The sequence below is a fragment of the Xenopus tropicalis genome, chromosome 4 (assembly GCF_000004195.4).
Source record: "Xenopus tropicalis strain Nigerian chromosome 4, UCB_Xtro_10.0, whole genome shotgun sequence".
NCBI classification, from domain to species: Eukaryota; Metazoa; Chordata; class Amphibia; order Anura; family Pipidae; genus Xenopus; species Xenopus tropicalis.
Window position 1 is genome coordinate 103,764,456 of NC_030680.2, and position 20,611 is coordinate 103,785,066.

General features: G+C 37.2%; 2 protein-coding genes across 5 annotated transcripts in view; one reads left to right on the plus strand and one right to left on the minus strand.

Moving 5' to 3' along the window:
* The window catches only part of abca4 (ATP binding cassette subfamily A member 4), a 123,023-nt gene extending 109,196 nt beyond the window's left edge, over positions 1-13,827 (plus strand). The window contains exons 44-52 of one of the 2 annotated variants that reach the window (XM_031900048.1): positions 554-674; positions 1,020-1,082; positions 3,902-4,008; positions 7,235-7,376; positions 8,189-8,323; positions 9,270-9,373; positions 9,499-9,591; positions 10,786-11,035; positions 12,287-13,827. In XM_031900048.1, coding sequence (XP_031755908.1) covers positions 554-674; positions 1,020-1,082; positions 3,902-4,008; positions 7,235-7,376; positions 8,189-8,323; positions 9,270-9,373; positions 9,499-9,591; positions 10,786-11,035; positions 12,287-12,412 — 1,141 coding nt within the window. In that variant the 3' untranslated portion in view covers positions 12,413-13,827. 2 annotated transcript variants of the gene reach the window in all.
* MGC146850 (uncharacterized protein mgc146850) overlaps positions 7,418-20,611 on the minus strand; it is a 30,532-nt gene continuing 17,338 nt past the window's right edge. The window contains exons 10-14 of one of the 3 annotated variants that reach the window (XM_031900225.1): positions 20,024-20,081; positions 19,438-19,526; positions 18,194-18,239; positions 14,535-17,650; positions 7,418-7,446 (exon numbers count right to left, since the gene is read on the minus strand). In XM_031900225.1, the coding sequence (XP_031756085.1) occupies positions 17,523-17,650; positions 18,194-18,239; positions 19,438-19,526; positions 20,024-20,081 (321 nt within the window). In that variant the 3' untranslated portion in view covers positions 7,418-7,446; positions 14,535-17,522. 3 annotated transcript variants of the gene reach the window in all.

Genomic DNA, 20,611 nt, shown 5'->3' on the forward strand with positions numbered 1-20,611 from the left:
TGGCTACACCAAGATGAACAGTTTGTACTATACTATGTACAGCGGCACAAGTCCAGTGTCACTCCTACAGTCTAAGGTGTGAGTGTGAGAACAATATGGGCACCTACAGTCTGAGGTCTTAGGCTGATGCCAGAAGTGGCATTTTCTTGGCAATAAAAAAAAAAACACTTTCAGGAAGAAATAAACTGAGTGTGCCAGCACCCGGGCAGATTCAATGCATCTGAGTGAAGGCACAACATGTTTTTCCATTTGCTAAGAATACGCCATGTCTGGCATCAGCCTTATAAGTGTGCACAATGCAGGGCCTTACAAGTGTGAATAATACAAGGCCTTACAGCCTGAATCTGAGGTGTGAACAATGCAGGGGGCCAGAAAATCTCAGTACAGTACTGATATCATTTAAAGCTTACACAATGGTAAGCAGTCACAGCAGCCAGACAAATGGGGGACGTGAGCCATCAGTTGGTAAACCATGACATTCTCAAAAAAAAATCTATAATTTAAATGTTTTTTAATAAACCATTCCTTTGTCAACCATATCTCTCTTATGCAGGTTTTCAGAGCCTCCTAAAGGGCTTGTAGAGGGTGAAGATGAAGATGTTGCACAGGAAAGGCAGAGAGTTATAAAAGGGGGAGGAAAAAATGATATTTTAAAACTGAAGGAATTAACTAAGGTAAGAGGTGTTGTGTGTGTTGGTTCTGTATGTTTTCATTAAAATTATTTTTGCATACATGCAGTGGCGGGCATACACAGTATAGGGCCCCATGTAATGAATTAGTATGTCAACATTTTTTTTTACCAGGTTTTCCAAGAGCCCCATTGACCCAAGGGGCCCCTGTGTAGCTGCACACACTGGACCTACATGCAAGAAATTTTAGTCAGTAGCTGATTCTCACAGTGCAGTTGTTATTATCCGAGTAACAAATGACTTACATGTTCATGCTTGTAAACCAGGCCGCCCATGCTGTGCTGTGAAACAAAATGTTATACTGAATCTTAACCTCTACATTCACTGCAGACATATCCAGGGAAACAAAGCCCTGCAGTGGATAGACTCTGCGTTGGAGTTCGGCCTGGAGAGGTAAGTCCTTTGGCAAAGGAAAACATTTTATAGCATAATAAGATGTAAATATTTGTTTCAATTAAAGTAGATCTTTACATGGCCCAATATTAACCAGGCTGGCAATATTTTAATTTGATAATCATATCAAATATTATACTAAAAGTTCTTGTATATTTAATTCAAAACAACATATTTGCAATTCAGGTTTAAACTCCAAGTTTACTTAATAGTAGTGAATTCAGTAAATGAAGCACAAAGAAAAAGACACATTAATTCATGTAATCTTTTTACTTTATAGTATACACTACTGTATCTAAATCTTTTACTATAATCAAAACAAAACAAATTCCAAACTGTTATTTTGTCCATACTTCTCGCTACCTGGCATTACACCAGTGTATTTACAGAAAGATTCTAAAGTCTAATTGCACCATCTGGTGGTCAGCTGAGCACAGTAGGTAATTTGAAGATTTACATTTAATTGTCCTATAAATAAAGACAATACATAAAATGTAAATATTTATTTTAAGAAGAGGGATGATTGATTAGAACCTGGTAACCCCCCATTAATTTGTGGATTTACAGAAATTCAGGGGAGTTTACGAAGATGCACTAAAGGTTGTTATATAAAGGCTGATAAAAGCTGCTGAATCAAATCTGCAGCCTATTAGCCTGTGTATGGGGCCCACCCCAACCAATATCTGACCAAAAACTGGACAAATATCTATCAGGGCATGGACTGTATCAGCTTGTTGATGTGGCCCTCATCCTGTGTTATTTCCATTGTGATCTGATCGTTTGACTTGAGGGCCAAATGATCAGATCTGCTCAGTATCGATCACCTCAAGGTGGCACTTGCCTTCCCCAAAAAGACCTGCAAAAGCAAACAACAAGCATATCATGCTTTCCATACCTTAAAATGTATTACAATTTACAAATCTCTTCACTCAAGTACCTTATCTCTGGAGACTTCCAACATTTCCAGTAACACCCCTCTTTTCATTGTAAAGTATGCAGGGCAACTACACCTATGTTTTGTTCATTTTCCCTGTGGATTTGCCTAATGATAATGTTAAGACCTGAATTTATGTTTACTTCCCAGTTGCTCTATTTTTCCTTGATTTTGGTGAAATTATTTTTGACTTAGCTCACAGTTTCAATGTTCCTTTAGCAGTCATTGCCTCACTGGCAAGTGGTCACCAGCAGCCAGAGAAGGCCATGTACTGGCAAGAGGTGTTGTAGACACCAGCAGAGAGCAAGACCAACTGAACAGGGTCATAAATGGCAAATTACAAAGCAGGCATTCCAGAGTACATGCTGAGGAATATTTAGTGTCCTGTTAAAGGTGTTTGGACTTGATGGAGACTGAAGACTGCAAAAAGTTCCATTTTAACAGGGTTCATTTCCTGCCTTCATAAAAAGATCACCAGCAGAAATGGCAAAGAAATCATGGAAAGGAGCAGCACGAAGGCAGAAAGCACATGAAAATGGGGAAATGAGCACAGGGTGGCAAGGAAGGAGAGAGGAGGAGATGGAGAGGGAATGTTGTACTAAAGAAAAAAGTTTTCAGGAAGGTATCAGCTGTACTCAGTCCATGTGACTCCAACAGGATTATGTTAAGGTGTGAATATTATAATAAAAGCACACTATACAGATGCAACCAATATCTTTTAGTTTTGAAACCATGGGGCTCTCTAGGGCAGGAGTCCCCAAACTTATTTTTACTCGTGAGCCACATTCAAATGTAAAAAGATTTGGGGAGTAACACAAGCATGCAAAAGGTTCCTGTAGGTGCCAAATATGGGCTATGATTGGTTATTTGGTCACCCCTATGTAAAGCCTACATAGCCTACAGGAGGCTCTGTTTGGCAATAAACATAGGTTTTATGCAACTAAAGCATGCCTTCCAGCCAGGAACTCAGAAATAAGGAGTTGCTTTGAGGCCACTGGGAGCAACATCTATGAGGTTGGTGAAAAACATGTTGCCTGTGAGCCACTGGTTAGGGATCACTGCTGTAGGGTGACCTAACCCCGCCTACTACTTGTCTTTAGGGTGTAGTGACAAAGCCAAGTTTTCAGGAATGTATTAGATGCAATCGAGTCACGTCACGCACCAACAGTGTTGTACTGAGGTGTTAGGAGTAGGTTTTTCAATGGCAATGGCAGATGGAGAAATTCAGGGTGTTTTGTCCAGCTCATTGATTTCTAGCTCAGTGCATAACAAAATGCTTGGAATAATGACCAGTTTATGTTTAGCTCATTTATACATACGGGGCTATGTGGTATCCCTTGGTCGTTAATCTTCTCTATTAGTATTAGAACTTTTGGCAGGTAGGAAAATAAAAAAGACAACTTGTGGGTCTCTATGAAGCTCGCTCTTGTCAAGAGTGCCTGGGGGGTCATTTATAGAATTTGTGCAGCGCAGAATCATTTGCGCAGTGACCATATTTGCCCTGCCCCTATTTATATTTATAAAGCTGGACAAGACTGGTGCATTTAATGTTCAAACATAATTGTGAATTTTTATATATGGCATATTTGCAAATTGCAAATATTTATGCGCACTATGCGTCATCCGAGTAACACACAGAGGGCACGCTCATGCAAATCGCAATCTCATTTGTGATTTTTTGTGTGCAATTCGCATGTTACTGTGATTCGCAAAATAAGGAGAAACAGGTACAGGAGTGCAAAATGTAAGTGTTTAGGGGAAAACATGTGCAAAACAACCACTTGTGAACAAAAATATGCTCTGCGCAAACTTTAGAAATTAGCCCACTAAATTATCTTTTAAATGTAAAAATAATATTCAAGCAATAATTCTAATATTTTTGCAGTGCTTTGGGCTGCTTGGAGTCAATGGCGCTGGAAAGACGACTACGTTCAAGATGCTCACTGGAGATATTCAAGTAACATCAGGTGATGCCTCTGTGGCTGGATACAGGTGTGTATTGAAATTATTTATGGGTACAATTAAACTTGACGCAGAGGGCAAGAAACAAATTAACAAAAAACATGGGGACATATTCAATTTGATGAGAAAATGTTATTTTCTGGTTTATTACTTAAAAAAAATCATGGCAAGATTCAATTTGAGGAGAACAAAATGTTTCTCCTAATTCAAAACTAAGTTTTTTTTTCCCCAAAACTTAATAGAGTTTTCAGTGAGATACGTTTTTCTCATAGAATTGCATCTGGCTCTGTGGGAAAATCTTGCTGCACATAGAGTGCAAGATGGCAATCACTTGGGGAACCACCATACTGCACAGTAATTCATTTCATGACATCTCTTGGCTAAATGTGGCAGTGACTGAACCAACATACTTACATACTTATAAACCTTAGTTTGTGCCACGCTAGGTCCGGGCCTTTGTGGCCTTGTCACAAATCCAGGCTTGTCTGCCTGCGTATCTGCTAAGCCTGGGAAAAATAGAGCCAGCATGTACAAATATGTGAGGCTGAAATCAAAAGCTGTGAGGGAAGGGTTAATATATATATTTTCATTCTAAAATATGGCCACATATAGCAATATGTAATATTCTCTATCATCTAATCTTTCTTTAATAATACCCTTACAACCATACAGGGAAATCAGGGGTTTCTCTGACACCCTCAATGGGCACATAAACTGACCAGGTCCCACCACACACTCTTGAAGTTCCTATTCCTCTGTCCAGCCAAGCACACATGCATCTGACTCAATCAATATCTTTCAACCCTAAATAAGCTTTGTGTTTTACTTACTACAAATCCAAACATTAAAATATTCTGGTGGATGCCTTGTGCATTGGTGGATTATTTTTCCATGGCAATTTATTATGTTGGGTTGAAAAACCCAAATACTGTTCTTCCACTTCAGCTTATTCTTCTGCTTTTTCTTATTATTATTATTCTTAGCGCCCCCCATTTTCTAAACGCTACTCTCCTTACGGTTTTAGGGGTACAACACCCAAACTCTTCACACTTCTTCGCCCTATAGTGGAGCAGGTTGCTTGTGCTTTTCTAAGCGATCCTGCCCCCCATGTTTTTGTGGCGCCGCTCTGAACGCCCTAAATTTCCCATTGAGTTTGACAGAGAAGATTTTCAAACTGCTGCCGCACTTACAGCTTTGAAGCTACACCCCCCAAACTTGAATAACATAATAATGGGGTCACCCCGAATGAAACAGTGACATTTGTTAGATTACCTAAAGTGGGAGGGGCCAACAACAGCCAATCAAATTTCACCAATTGACTTTAATGGGGAAATTGGAACTGCTGCCAACCTTACAGCTTTGAGACCACACTCACCAAACTTGAATCACATAGTCATGGGGTCAGCCTGTTCCCAAACTTTGCACAGTCAGTCACTGGCTGACTACGTATTCAGGGTTAGAAAAAGTGGGTGGAGCCACCAACAGCCAATTCATTTCCACCCATTAAATTGCATTGGTTTATATTTAAACCGATGCCATTATATAAGTATTAATTCCAGGGTTGTTAAACTTTGCAAAGTTAGTCACTGGGTATTTGCGGTCAAAGGTAGAAAACTGGGTGGAGCCAACAACAGCCAGATATCATTCAGTGACTTCAAGTTTTTCAAACCAACATGAAGTTTGTTCTCAAACTTCCCTTTCTAGTTACTTATGTCACTGTATAGTTCCTAAACAGCCCTAGTTGATGAATAAAGCAGAATAAGCCAGGTCTTTCTGTTTTTGTATCCCATTGGCTGCATTCTCATCAAAGTTTTGTTGGTTACACTCTGTATACTTAGCAGAGAGAGGTCTAATATGATATTAATTAGAATTATGGAAAATAAAATGTATGATTTTTAGTCTTGCATGCATGCATAAAATATTTTTACTCATGAAGGTGAAATTGTCTTCTATGAGATTTGTCCCATTTATCATCATCATTTTGGTATTTAGCGCCAACAAGTTACATAGCTTATTACAATATTGTCATAACAAATGGAGCTCACATAGAGCTTGCAATCTAACAGGGAAACAACAGACACATTTACAGCATATAGGAATTGCACCCTTAAAATGGAATTTGCTTGGACATTTATAGTAGCTAAAGTATCCAGTCAAAGCGAGATTTTAAACAAATCACATATAGCTGCTAAATTAATTGTAGTGTCTAAATATTTATAACCTCCCCTCGTTAGTTTCCCAGAAGCAATGTCAACATATTTTGCTGGTATCTGCTACGGCAGGTTGCAGAAAGTCATTTTACCAACTATTTGTGTGTGAAAAACATCATTAGCAAAATGAATTTGTTGAATACAGCATGGCAACAATGTCTCATCTCAAAAACATGTTTCTATTATTGGAACCTTCAATGTGAAAAATAATCTCTTCCATGGATTCTCCTCGTGAACATCACTCCAAAGGCACACTGTATGCCAACAGCCCACAAGTGTTTACTCTAAGGACAGCACAGCAAGCAATGTGAGAGTGTTTACAGGAGCAATTGAAGATGGCAAGCCACAATATAGACTATGAGAATGGACTCTAGAGCCAGGCAGGAGGCTAAACTAATGTGTTTTATTGCCACCAGAACTTGCCCAAAATACTTAACAGCATGCTTTGCGGCTTTACACTTGCAACCTGTCACATTTGCTTGTATTACTCCAGCTGTATAGCCTAGGTCATTGGCACATATACTGGCAGTTTTGTTTTTGTGTGTTAAAGGTGAAGGGAAGTTATTTTGGCATTTTCCTGCCAATAGATTAGCCACATTAGTGCAAGCTAGAACACTATATTTACTCTGTAGAAAGCTTTACCATACCTGAATAAACAGCCCTAGCAGCTCTCTCTCTTTGTTTAAAATAGTAGCTGCCATATTAGCTTGGTGTGATGTAATTTCCCTTTCCTTCTGCTTTGAGTCTCTGGCTGGAGAGAGGGGGAGGGAGGGAGGGAGAGGGGGGAAGGGAGAGAGGAGCAAGCTGAGCATGCCCAAGTCTGTGCCCTAGAGGTTTGAGCTGAGAGAAGGAAGTCTGATACAGAAGCTCATGTGTACACAGTAGAAGGAAAGAAATGTGGTGTTTCTTCTCACAAATGACTCAGAGCAGAGTTTTTATTGGTGTATTTACATAGACCTTTCTGATAAAGCTTACTTCATTATAACCTTCTACTTTAATGTTAAATTAACCGTAAGCAACTATTATAATTGCATTTTATTTTTCAGCATCTTGCAGGACATTGCCGATGTGCACCAGAACACCGGATACTGTCCTCAGTTTGATGCCATCGATGATCTCCTGACCGGCCGTGAACACCTTCAGCTGTATGGACGATTACGAGGTGTACCCGAGGATGAAATTGATATGGTAAAGACTTTTCTTTTTCAGAGATCTTCTATGATTTTCTCTTTGTCTGTTGCAAGATTTTCCTTTGTTTCTGCAAAAGAGTTTCTGATTATAGTAGGTAGATTTGGCTTAAAATAGAAGCAAGTGTTCAGTTTCCTAAAATCATTCTTTCAAACCTCTGCAGTTATGTGTTCTATTCTTTTCTGACAAAAACCTAATTTCCTCCAAAACATATCCTTGCAAAGTAATCTGTCACAATTTTATACAAGAGAATGACTTGAAGGTATGGCATTACAGTGTGAGCTGACATAACTGCCATTAAGACAGTGTATTTCAAACATGCTTATTCAGGACAGAAGTATAAAGTCGTGAACAAGTGACGGATTGTATATTGGTGAGACAACTCAGTCCATAGGAGACAGGATCAGGCAATACACAAACTTTAACAGTGAGATGAAGCTTATATCAAATTTTCATTATGGCAATAGTAAGTTTCATAATTTTTCCTGTTTTTCCATCCAATTCACACTCCAATTCTAGTAGCCAAAAAGCTATCAGAAATGTAGAAATAATTTCCATAAATAAATGCTACATCAAACTTTTGGTTCCAGAATCATCAGGTCTCTTGTTCATCAGATAGATCCAATCACAAGTAATGCCTATTGCTTATATCAGCCCATGTGTATACACATAACGTAACCAATTGCATTTTTAAGTGACAAGTGCTACCTTAGAAGTGATTGCGTTGTGCCATTGTTGATGGCATTGTTCATTTTTCTTTCTGTCACTATATTGAGGGTAACATTTAACTGACCACTATTCTTCTTATACAGGTTGCAGACTGGGGCATTGAAAAACTGGGTCTTGGAAAATATGCCGACAATCTAACTGGGACATACAGTGGCGGAAATAAGCGCAAGTTGTCTACTGCAATTGCACTGATAGGATGTCCTCCAGTAGTGCTTCTGGTTAGTTTTTTTCTCTTTAGTTTTATCTTTATGTCTCTACATTCCTTTGGAAATCTACTAATTCCACCTAAGACCCAAATGAAAGGATCTGTGGTGGAACAACCATAAACAGAGTGATGGTCCCCCAGTTTGAGTAAAAAGGCTGAAATAGCCAACCTTGTGATGCAGAGAATCAAAATTTCATTTATCAGTTTAGACCTACCAGAAACCAGTTGTTTTTATTACATTTCAATATCCAGCACAAAGCAGCATGCACTCGTCGAGTCCGACGAGTGCACGCTGTTTTGTGCTGGATATTGAAGTTGAATCTCCCTATGCTGTGGGTCTGAGGCATGGCACCCGGGCCACTGGAAGGGAGTGAACATCCTGAATTTTGAATTTACATATGGGCATATATTTCCCAAAGCGAAGAGAGAAAACATTGATAAGCGAAACGTTTGGGGCACAAACCTACAACTTAATTGGGTGAGTGTGAGAGCTAATTGAAATATAGATTAGTTTCTTTCATTTTTAGTGGGAAGGACTGTGAGCCCCCAAACAAACGAATAGTACAGGGTTTTTATTACATTAGCTATATAAAAAATGTGTTTGGTCAAAATGAGAGCAGAGGTCAGGAATTTATTACTACTCTTTAATAAAGTTTGTCAGTTACCAATATGGGTAAATTGCTATATGTACCTATATGTATGTATGTATGTATGTATGTATGTATGTATGTATAACTTTATTTATAAAGTGCCACAAGGGTACACAGCACTGTACAATCTTACAAAATTACACACAGGGAGGACAAGTGATATAATAAATAAATACAATAAATACATATATGTATATATATATATAAGTGTCATGTGGTATGAGACACAGTAGGAAGGAGGTCCCTGCCCCGTAGAGCTTACAATCTATATTGACACCCGCTCTGACTTTGCTAATGATTTGAATTTAGGATGAACCAACAACAGGAATGGATCCTCAGTCACGCCGATTCTTGTGGAATTCCATAGTCAGTATCATTAAAGAAGGCAGAGCAGTGGTTTTGACTTCTCACAGGTATTGTTACGTTTATCTAGTAATGTCCATTGCTTGTAGCGCTGAAAGGCTAAACAAGCAAAAATGATATCAGTTTCTTTAAATCTAACCACGATCATTGTGGGTTTTTTTTTTTATTAACATAGCATGGAAGAATGTGAAGTTCTTTGCACTCGTCTTGCCATAATGGTCAAAGGCACTTTCAAATGTCTTGGCACCATACAACATCTGAAGTATAAGTAAGTTTTATTTGTGATAGCTATTATTTATTGTAATTGTATAGATATTTCATTATTTAGCAGGAGAGTTTTCTGTGGGTTTTGTGTTAAGTGCTTATCTGAACCAGTAACCCATAGCAACAAATTAGCAGGAAGCTTTTACTGGTCACCTGTTTAAAACCAAACATTTTATTGGTTGCTATGGGTTAATGCTCCTGGGCAAACTTAGTGACATTTATTAGATATGGGGGTTAGGGTCCAAAGTTTTACATTCAAGCTTTTTTGTTGCTTTTTCACTTAATAAATATTGAACATTAGAGTTTAGGAAACCACAGTTCGAATTTGGGAGTTTTTGCACACACAAAAATCGTAAAAAAAAATTCAAGTTAAGTGTGATCTTTCTGTGCTTCATATTGTCAGACAGCATGTGGTGCAGCCTAAATTAAAGTAAAACCTGGAAATATACAATCTACAGGGCCAAAAGTGATTTTTTTGTTGTTGTCAGTTCTACAGATTTTACAATATCTAGCAAGTAAATTGTCACATCTTCAAATTGTTTTACTTCATTGTTCTAATACTTATTTAGTCTGTTCTTCATGATGTATTTTGTGCCTGGTAAAAGCACAAGAACAACCAGACAACTGAATAACACTCAACTGATTTTGACCGATTTCAGGCAGATTAAACACTATGGGGCAGATTTACTAATGCACGAATGCTCGGAGCATTCATTCGAACGCTCTGAGCGTATTTTTGTCGACTCTTTCGGCGCTTGTGTGACTTTTTCCGCACGCTTGCACTTTTTCATACTCTTGCGCGAAAAAATCGGAAAGGTTTTCCCACTGTTTACAATCGTTCGGTACGAAAATTTTGTGACTTTCAGATCGCCAATACGATATTATCATGACTAATATTTTTTTGTAAGCATTTTCATGATATTTGCGATCATCAGAAATTTTCATATCCAATCCGAATTTTTCCCATTCCGGATTCGAACTCGTGATTTGATAAATCTGCCCCAAAATAAGACATTTTCAGACACTCTGGGCCTTTAGTGAATAGGCCTTTATAAATTAGTCCTGCTGCAAGTATTTATTACTTGTTGTTTTTAAGGATTTTGATTACATTTAGGAAATAAGGAAAGCCAAATCAAATATACACTATCCAGGAAAGATCATTTTCCCCAGGTTATAATGGTCAATGCTTTGTTTGCAGGTTTGGAGACGGTTATATTGTGACCATGAAGGTGAGAGCCTCAAAGCCAGGTTTAGCTCCAGATCCAGGGCCTGTGGAGAAATTTATTCAAACTAACTTCCCTGGCAGCGTGCAAAGAGAAAAACACTACAACATGTTACAGTACCAGTTATCCTCATCTTCACTGGCAAGGGTATTCCAGCTTCTGATCTCTAATAAAGACAGCCTCAACATTGAGGAGTATTCTGTGTCACAAACTACTTTAGATCAGGTAAGTTGCTAAAAACCCAAAGTAGATCTGGCAGCTCTCGCTGGTTATTCCTTAATAACATCACAGCTTTAATGCCACCAAAAATGACCCTGGCAACCAAAGAGCTACACTCAGCTATAGAAATGTGTTAATTTGTTATGTGTTAATTCCACGCACGTCCAAAAATTCACACAGGCTTAAAAAAATAATAGTCGCGGGCAACAATTTTTTTGCCCGCACAACATTTTTGCCGTTTCGGGGATCTTTCCAAAGATTTGCTAAAATCTTGCTAAATTTGCTAAATATTTAGTCGCTCAAAATACATTACTAGGTATATTTTGGCGATTTCTTTGTCGCGACTTTGTAATCTCGCAACTTTTGAAGCCTGTGTGAATTTTTTGACGTGCGTGGAATTTTCGCGTGGCGGATTTTTTTATGCATTTTGCCATTGGCGGATTGTTTTGCGAAACGAATGAAAAAATTCGCTACGGAAAAATTCGCTGCACGTCCAAAAATTCGCTGCGAATCCATGCCTGGCGAAACATTTCATCACTTGTAGCCGCATATAAATAGTCGCGCAAATGAACACACGCCATGTTAGCCATACACGCCAATATTTATTTTTATTGGTTTTTGGGGGTTTTTTTTTGCAAATAAACATTTATACAGCACCTCTCTAGCACTCTGTGCTCTCCCAGGGCAAAATGTCGCCAGTTTTATGCTGCCCATTGTCGCGTGTGTAATGTCGCGACAATCAGCGCATGCGATAAATAGCGTGCATGCGAAAAATACAGCGCATGCTATTTATCGCGACAAAATTATTGCATGAAATACCGCGCGTAAAATAGCGCAAGTATGCTTATAGTGAATCGTGTGAAAAGTCGCGAAAATTAAGACGCGATAAAATTAACGCACACTAAAAATAGCGCACGTGAAATCGCACTTTATTGAATCGGGCCCATACTCTTTTATGGCAATGGCACAGGGCAATTCTCATGAAACTGTGTGACTGCATCATTACATGGAGCATGGTCCCTTATCAGTGTTGCAGTGTGTCATTATGTTTACACAAATATGCAAAAGCAATGATGCAGTGCAATGGAGCATGGGAAAGTGGCTGAAATCAGCTTGAATCTGTTAATTACGCCACCAAGGGGAATTTTAAAGATACATATACAAAAACACCATGTATGGAATTAGCCTTGTTCGGCATTTGACAATTTGAAATTGGCAATAACTTACATTGTTTTTTCCCAATTTTGTGCCTTGTAGGTATTTGTTAACTTTGCCAAACAACAAACAGAAGATGAAGATATCCATTTACATCCTCGAGCTGCAGGGGCCACACGTGACATGAAAGTAGCACCTGCTCCACCACTAAAAAAACCCTCACAATAAAGGACAGGCACATACTGAATAGTGGCAGGTATTTTGTAAAAACCAAATTGCTTGTTGAGCAGCAAAATGGTAAAACAAATATACACAAGTAATGATAGTTCCGGCAGTCACCCCTAGTACACAAGTGAGCAACATGAGCCAATGCAGTTACTGTGTTCTAATTATGTGGTGAGTTATCTCAACAGAATACTCACGTTGGTTTATCACCAATACCTATTATCTTTAAGCTAAAAAATATCAAATTCAATAAAAGCAAGCTTACACACATAAACCAAAAACATGAATAGCACAACAACTGCAAATGGAAACAAAAGCACTTTCACTTTTTTTGATAGAGAACTTAATTAAATGCCACAACCTACTGTGCAACGCTTAAAGTATTCAAGCTCTACCCTTTATTATGTTGATTATAGAAATAAATGAAATGATTTATAATTAATGCACAGTTGTGATCTGCAATGCTAATAAAAGGTATAGGTTCGATTAAGATTTGGATGCTGCCGGAGGAATTTTTAAAGAACAAAATGGTGTTTTTTTAATTCTTACTGACGGCAGAGCTACTGTTTAGTATGAGGTTCAGATACTGCAGGTCATATTACTAAGTCACCATTCTTAATAGAAGTATCTATGGATGGCAAAGCTAGGGGCACCTTCTATTGGCTGTGGACCCATTAAAGCAAGAAAGCGCCATAGTTTTCACTGATTAAGTTTCACTACCATAAGATTTAGTTCTTTGCATTGACGCTTTTTTCTGTTAGCTACAAAGAATATTTTTTAAATAAAACTCTGAAATATTTTAGAGCTGCAGTGAAGAAACAACAAATAAATGCTGCCATATCAGAACCAGCCTACCCATAGCAAAAATCCTGCTGTCCAATAATGTCCTACCTTATTATAAAATAATCTCCTATTTAAAAGGCATTAAATAGCATATGACACATTGTAGTAATGCTATATAATGGCAAGCTACTTTTTCATTTTCCTGGGCCCTATAAATTTGTTAGACAGCTTATGAAAATCTCATTCCTTTTAGAATTGTAGAGCATCTTAAGGGCCATAGTTCAGATATCCATTTCATATTGGACAAAACTAGAGACAAGCCTGTGCATGTGAGTTGGGTTTGGATTATTATCGCTATGGTGATTAACGGTCTCTTCATAATCATACTAAGTCCCTATTGGAGGCAAAATTATCCTATTGGGTTTACTAAATATTGAAATTATTTTTCTAGTAGACTTAAGGTAATCCAAATGACAAAAAGACCCCTTATATGGAAAACCTGAGGTCCCAAACATTCTGAATAACAGGTCCCATACCTTAACTAACATAAACCTGTTACAGGTATGCATTCTTCTGCTCAACAGGATTTATATTCACGTCTACTATTTGTAATGAAATAAAAGACTTTTCCTAAATAACATGTGTGCATCTTTAAATATAAATATCATTCTTAAATGAGCATCTTTCATAAAAAAAAGAAATAAACCTGAACTGAACTTCTGATAAAATTATTTGTATGGCAAAGTTATGCATTATACTTAGACCAATAAAGGTTACAGAGAATGAAAACAATTGGTTAACAAATTCTTTATACACTGTTCTTTCTGAAAAAGCCCCAACAAAGATCAGAAGGGCGCTATTTTGTTCCAGAGGTGCTGCCAAGACTGCATATGTAGCCTGTAACTACAACAAATACATGAACTTCCTGGGCTACTCTACTACTATTTCCAATTCCTTTTACATGTTTTCTTATATAAGAATTTATCCATTATTTTTATTGTTTCTAAGGCATAAATATTTAAAGGAAAGCATAGACAGTTGAAGACAAAGAGCCCCAGTTAAATATATAGACTTAACTGAGATGTTAAACTACTTTTTTCACTGATAAATTGTTTGGTAAAAATCAAATCGTAAAATTCCTTTCTCTTGAATAAGCCAGAGGTTTAAACTGTTATTTGTGGTGTCACCGTTACGTTGTTTAAAAATAAAAGGTGCAGTAATTTAGGTATAATGAGCAAAACACTGTGAGCCCTACTACTTGTGGAAAGCACGTTCAGAATCATATATTTTTGAAAAATTGACTAAAAATGGTATAAGGTGCCACCTGAGACAAGTTTCTTACCTCACTTCTCAGCATTTTTCTCCAAAGCCTTATTTACTTTGAGATCATTTTAATAATAGGTGTCTGTGATGACTTTTAAAATGCAAGTGAAGCAATGAAGCAAGGATCACCTGACAATCCACTGGGGCTCATTTATTAACACTGGGCAATTATGTGCCGGTTATAACCAATCAGTAATGATCTTTTTTTCAAACAGCTGCAGGTAGAACAATGAGCAAAGTGATTGGTTGCCATGTACTACTGCCCAGGTGCAAATCTGCCCAGTACTGATAAATAAGCCTAATTGCGTGAATTAGGGAAAAAGCTTCATGCAGGTATAAGTAGGCAGCCAAAAGCAGAAAGAAAAATAGCCACTATATTATTTGCAATCTATTATAAGAATATGAATAGTATTTATGTATGGTAATTGCACAACTGAGAACACAAGAAAAAGTATTATTTTATTATGTTATTATTTCTTTCAAATGCACTGTAAATTCACTGACATTATGCAAATAGTTTTGATTGTTGAGCCTGCTCAAGGTAGGTGAAAAATACAGATCTTACAAAAGAAAGGTAATATTTATTAATGCTGTACTTTCAATCACCTCTATAAGCAGTTTACAGGGCTCAGAATAGCCCCCTGCATCCATGAAACACTCATCACATCTACATTCTGATGAAAAAGTAAAATTCCTAATAGAACTATGTTTCTTTTATGTTATGACTAAAGGTAAGTTAGCTGTACACACTAAGGGGCCATTTACCCACCATCAGATTTTTTTTTCCCCGATTTGGATTTTTAGAGCTAAAAGCCACTGGGAAAAAAGTGACTTTTTTTACATTTGCTATGCGTCCAAATGATTAAAAATCCGTATGCTAAAATTTGCCAGCTAAAACTTCATGAAAGTCCCTTTCCTAAAAGATCCTTCGTTTGCCTCAAAACTTTAGAAGTTTTGGATTTTTTATGCTGGTTTTTGTATGAAAATTTGTAAAGTTTTCGGGGCAACAATTCAAAAAAGTTGCAACTTCTGCTACTTTCCCAGTCAGACTTTTTCAGTTTGTTTTTTTCTAGTAAATGTCAGCCTTTTGTGTAAATTGAAATTTTTAGTAAATCTGCCCCAAGATTCATATTAGGAACATTTTAGGGATTTAGTTTTTTTTGTGAAAGTTCAAAGCATTTAGCTGGGTAAGTTTAAACTACCAGCTTTAACATTAAGGCACATCCAAACTGGATAATTGGTTTGGAATTGCAGCACCTTACAGTATGTAACCCCCATTTAAGGGCTAAATGTACTTGGACAAATGACTGACAAGCAGGTTCTGGGTAGTTCCTGCATTAGTTCATTAACAGACAGGTAAGGGTGAAGACACACAGAGCAACTAGTAGCAGCTAATTCTCATGGCTACAAAAATAAACAATGCTGATTATTTGCTTTTAACTGTCTCTATGTGTGTTTTAGCAGAGGCAATTCTCAGTATTGTCTGTTGCAGGGTATTTTCTGGTGTTTAGTAGCCCTAACAAATATGCAACTAAGTAGCCCCGTGTGTCTTCACCCTAAAGTGTCTGTAGAGTCGAATTTATATTGGAAGCTATAGCTGTGAATTGTCAAGCTGTCAAGCTGCAAGTATAGCAGGTCATTACTAGGCTGGGAAAACAAAACATTCCCATCAGAAAGATAGCAGAAATATTGAGTGGTCAAATAAACAATCTGGTAAATTGTTAAAAAGAAGGAACACACTAGTGAGCTCAGGATAACCTGGATGACCACAGAAGAATTTTTCCATGGTCAATAAAAATCTCTTCAAAACATCTAGCCAAGTCAACAACACCATCCAGGAAGTAGTTGTATTATTGTTGCAAGTCTAGAACCATAAGATGACTTTACGATAGTCAATACAGAGGGTCTACCACAAAGTCTATACCACTGATAAGCCTCAAGAATACAAAGATTAGACTTTTCCAAAAATCTCTGCCCAGTATTGCAGCAATTTCCCTTGGACAGAGGAAAGAGTATTGAGTAGGGAAAGGACATCCCATGGTCTGATGCCTGCAACATTAGCTATGAAATATGGCGGAGACAGTGTTATAAGCATGGCAATGTATTGCTGCCAACAGAAGTGGGTCACAAGTATTTACTAATGATAAGACTGCTGTCAGAGGTGGAAGGCGAACTCTGACATGTATAGGTCTATACTAGGCATTTAGATTCAGTCATATGATTGATAGTACAGATGGACAATGACCCAAACCATACTGTGAAAGCCAATAGAGTGAATCAGTCATTTGACCTCTGAAGCTGAAGCTGCTTTTCACTGAAGGAACAGTGAACAAGCATCGACTGAAGATAACTGTGAAGACCTGGCAAAGCATTATTAGGTAGGAAACCCAGAATTGGGTGATGTCCACAGGCTCCAAATTTTAGAAAGTTTTTGGCTAAAAAGGATATTCAACAAAACACTGAGAATTATATTTACCCTTATAACTGTGCTAGTTTGTCCAATTATTTTGAGCCCTTGAAAATGGGGGGAGCACATATAAAAATGGCCATATTCCTAAACAGGTCATATGATATTTTTGTTAAATGTTTTGCATTAAAGGTGAAAGACTACACTTCAATAACATCTTCATCTTTTCATTTCAAAGCAATTAGGGTGGTGTTCTTTATTATGAAATCTAGGCCATACAATTGTCATGTGTCCCTCATTGTGTTTAAAGTGAAATGTTTTTTCTTGTAACTAGAATTTAAGGGCATGTGAAATCTTGAACTAGGCTTAGTGGCCACAAATGAAAACTGCAACTAATTTCAGCATTTTACAGTAACGTGGATTGAGAAGCATAGAGGGGAAGAGTCAAACAAGGACATTTTGTTCTATTACTAATAATCAAATACACAAGTTCATTTAAGTTCCAGGCACAGACACATTCTATTTGGGAACTGCCTTCCAGAGACTTAAGTAACTATTTCACACAACAGCATGTCTTATTTCCATTAGGAGATGCATTTTTCATAGCAAGAAGGGAATGATTGACATCCGCAGCCTGGGATAGTCCTTGAACTCTTTCAGATATCTGTAATGTTTTTCTTTTGCCCAAATAGTCATCTGAATAAATCCAATCAGTGTAAAAAGACCAACTGAAAAAGAAAGAAAAGAGGAGACATCTTGAAATTGTGAGAAAATATATCCCACTCTGTTGACATGAGCTCATTCAGTAGAAAAGGAGCATACACAATATCTTCCAAAAATAAATAAATGTATTTTTTATGCAGACATACCTGATTTCTCAGATTGAAAGTATACCATGATACTCATACAACCATTTCCTAATCACTTTTAGTCTCACGGTGTAATGCAACCCTTTCCTTTATATTTTTCCATTGTGAAGTGATGGATTCTGGGACTTGAGGTGGAAAGCAGAGGGACTTCAATTCCCAGAATCCATCACTTCACAATGGAACAAGGTGAGGGATGATTACCCCGCCTTATAAATAAGAAGACCCCTGCAAACCACTGCACTATCATACATTGTAATAAAAGTAAAGACTTACTAAAATTTTGAATGCTTGCATACATTGGTGTTTCTGGTAGGGATTGTAATTTTCGAGAGGGGGGGCTAAATGTTTAATAGACACTATTGTGGAGGCCGGAGCCTGTTAAGTGCAAGTGAGAATTCATACCTGGAACACATTGAGTCATGACTGTAAAACTGATCCAGCTTCCAACCTAAAACACATAATTTATACATGATTACATAACATATTTACAAATAAATGTTATCTTTATTTGTAATTGGAAAAGTGATAGCTACACAAAATTACCATTACCAAAATACCATTATGAAAAAGCCCTACTGACAAACACTATTTAAATGTAATCAACAGCAATGTGTAAAGTGCTGTTAATCTGATTTATGAATGTGAAAATAAATCTGCAGTCATATAAATTACCGGTGATTTATATATTTATAACAAAAAACAAACTAATCACTAAACCTATATATATATACATATATATATATATATAGTGAACGATGTGCCCCCTATCGTAAAGTAAAATGAAATTATTAGTTACCAAGGAGTTCCATGACCATATAAAAGTACAAGGTCAAAAGTTGTTTAACAAACGGCATAAATATATTTAAATATATTTTAAATATTCATCTTATCCTGATTAAAAGGCTCTATTTGTCTTGCTTGGAGGGATGGGTTTGACTAGGCAGTAGCCTACAAACACAGTAGTTAGGCCTCTGAACTCACATAACCTCAACGGAGTCAATTTGCTCAAAGGTACTGTTTATCTTGAAGAGAGTGATAAGAACACAAAGATTGCCAATTCAAAAATGTCCAAAGAAATGCCCTTTTTCAAATACTTTGGCAAAACTACTCATTGTAAAATTCACACAGTAGTTAACCTGTTAATGAATATTGAGTATATAAATGGGTAAAAGTGACTCTAACACACAAATACACAGAAAATCATATCATGTTCCTTTAATGAAAACATGAACCTTTCTGAGAACCTTGCATGCAAAGTGCCTAAATAGGTATATCTTTTCACAGCTTTTTACCATAAAACTTATGGGGCTTATTTAAAATAAGTGGTGTTAAAAAGGGCATAGTCTGGAACTTTTTGCAACACTGTCTGCCATGAAAGGACTAGTGAAGTTATTAAACTCAATAGGACTGATGTAGCCAAGTGTAGAACTAAATGAATTCTAGGCCCACTTTTACACTTGCAGCCTTTTGTTCCCATTTATTTCTATGGATGTTAAAAATATGTTGATGTACAATCATTCTGTAAATTCTGCTGTTGCACTTTTAGAATTAGTAAGCCTGGAAATGAATAAGCGTCATTCTGATCCCCAACTCTGCTCTAAAAACAATCCAACAATTCCACTAAACAATGAGTTATTCATACGTACCTCATATGTATAGTTAGGGCAGGACACAAAGAAAAATAGCCACGTAAAAGGATTTCTTGTTGGGAAAGGAATTCTCCGTGATCTTAAGCCTATAAACATAGTACAAATGTTATGCAGTTTCATGCCATACACCACAATCATGATCATTTGTAAATAAGTGTGTTTTCATAAAGGTCAGTCAGTCATCTCAAACATAAGGCAAGTATTCTCAACCTAAACCTTGCGAGCCACTGAGCTCTCCCTTCTCGCTCTCATGGTGAAAATGTTTAAAGAGGTGTCTACTACACATGCCTACTGCCTCTGCTCAAATGGAAATCAATCAGGCATGCTCAGTCGAGGAGCTCAGCAAAGAAAAGGGGGCAGAGCTTCATGCAAGACTAGGAAGTAGCAGAGAGAGCTGAAGTTGAGCTGTTTGTGATACAGAATCTGCACGAGGGCAGGGAGAAATACATGTTATAATAATAGTAGCACTATTAAATGCTAGCCCTGTTTGTTTAGCTCATGTTGAAGGAATGTGTACATTTCCCTTATAATGTATATCAACAATGCCCTTCATGTATTTTATTAGGAAAAGTAAGTTACTTCCCATCTTGTCTTAAATTACTGAGTGCCACATGGATGGAGAAATTACCAGTTTCACAAATCTGGAACAGAAAAATGATAAAAGGCATTAGAAGTTGAAATAGAAGTGCAGTATCTATAAAGGCCTAGAAAAAATGTATTGATTATTATTCAGAAAATGGATCACTATTTACGATTCTTTCACTAATCTGTAATTTCTTTGTTCAATGGGGTTTTGCACTTCAAATTTACTGATATGAAGGGATTCAAGAGGTAATGTAATAAATAATAGGAGCTAGGTTTTCACAGCTAGTAACTGATAGCAAACATTTGCAGACTAGTAAATGCTACCCGATGGTACAAGAACTAGATCAAACCTCTCTAACAGACAGCAAGATTGTGGGGAGAGAAACATAAGAATAGTTTTATACAAGGGGTAACCAACTCTTAAACACCCCATACACAGCTTTATGAAAATTATGAACACAATCAAAAAAGAAATGACTATTTCTGATGTAACTGTCAGCCCTCCTTATGGAGCCTTGCTTGATTTCAACTGTGACATGCCATCTGCCTGTTCACGTAATTTTTGGGGGAAATTAGCTATGGTAGG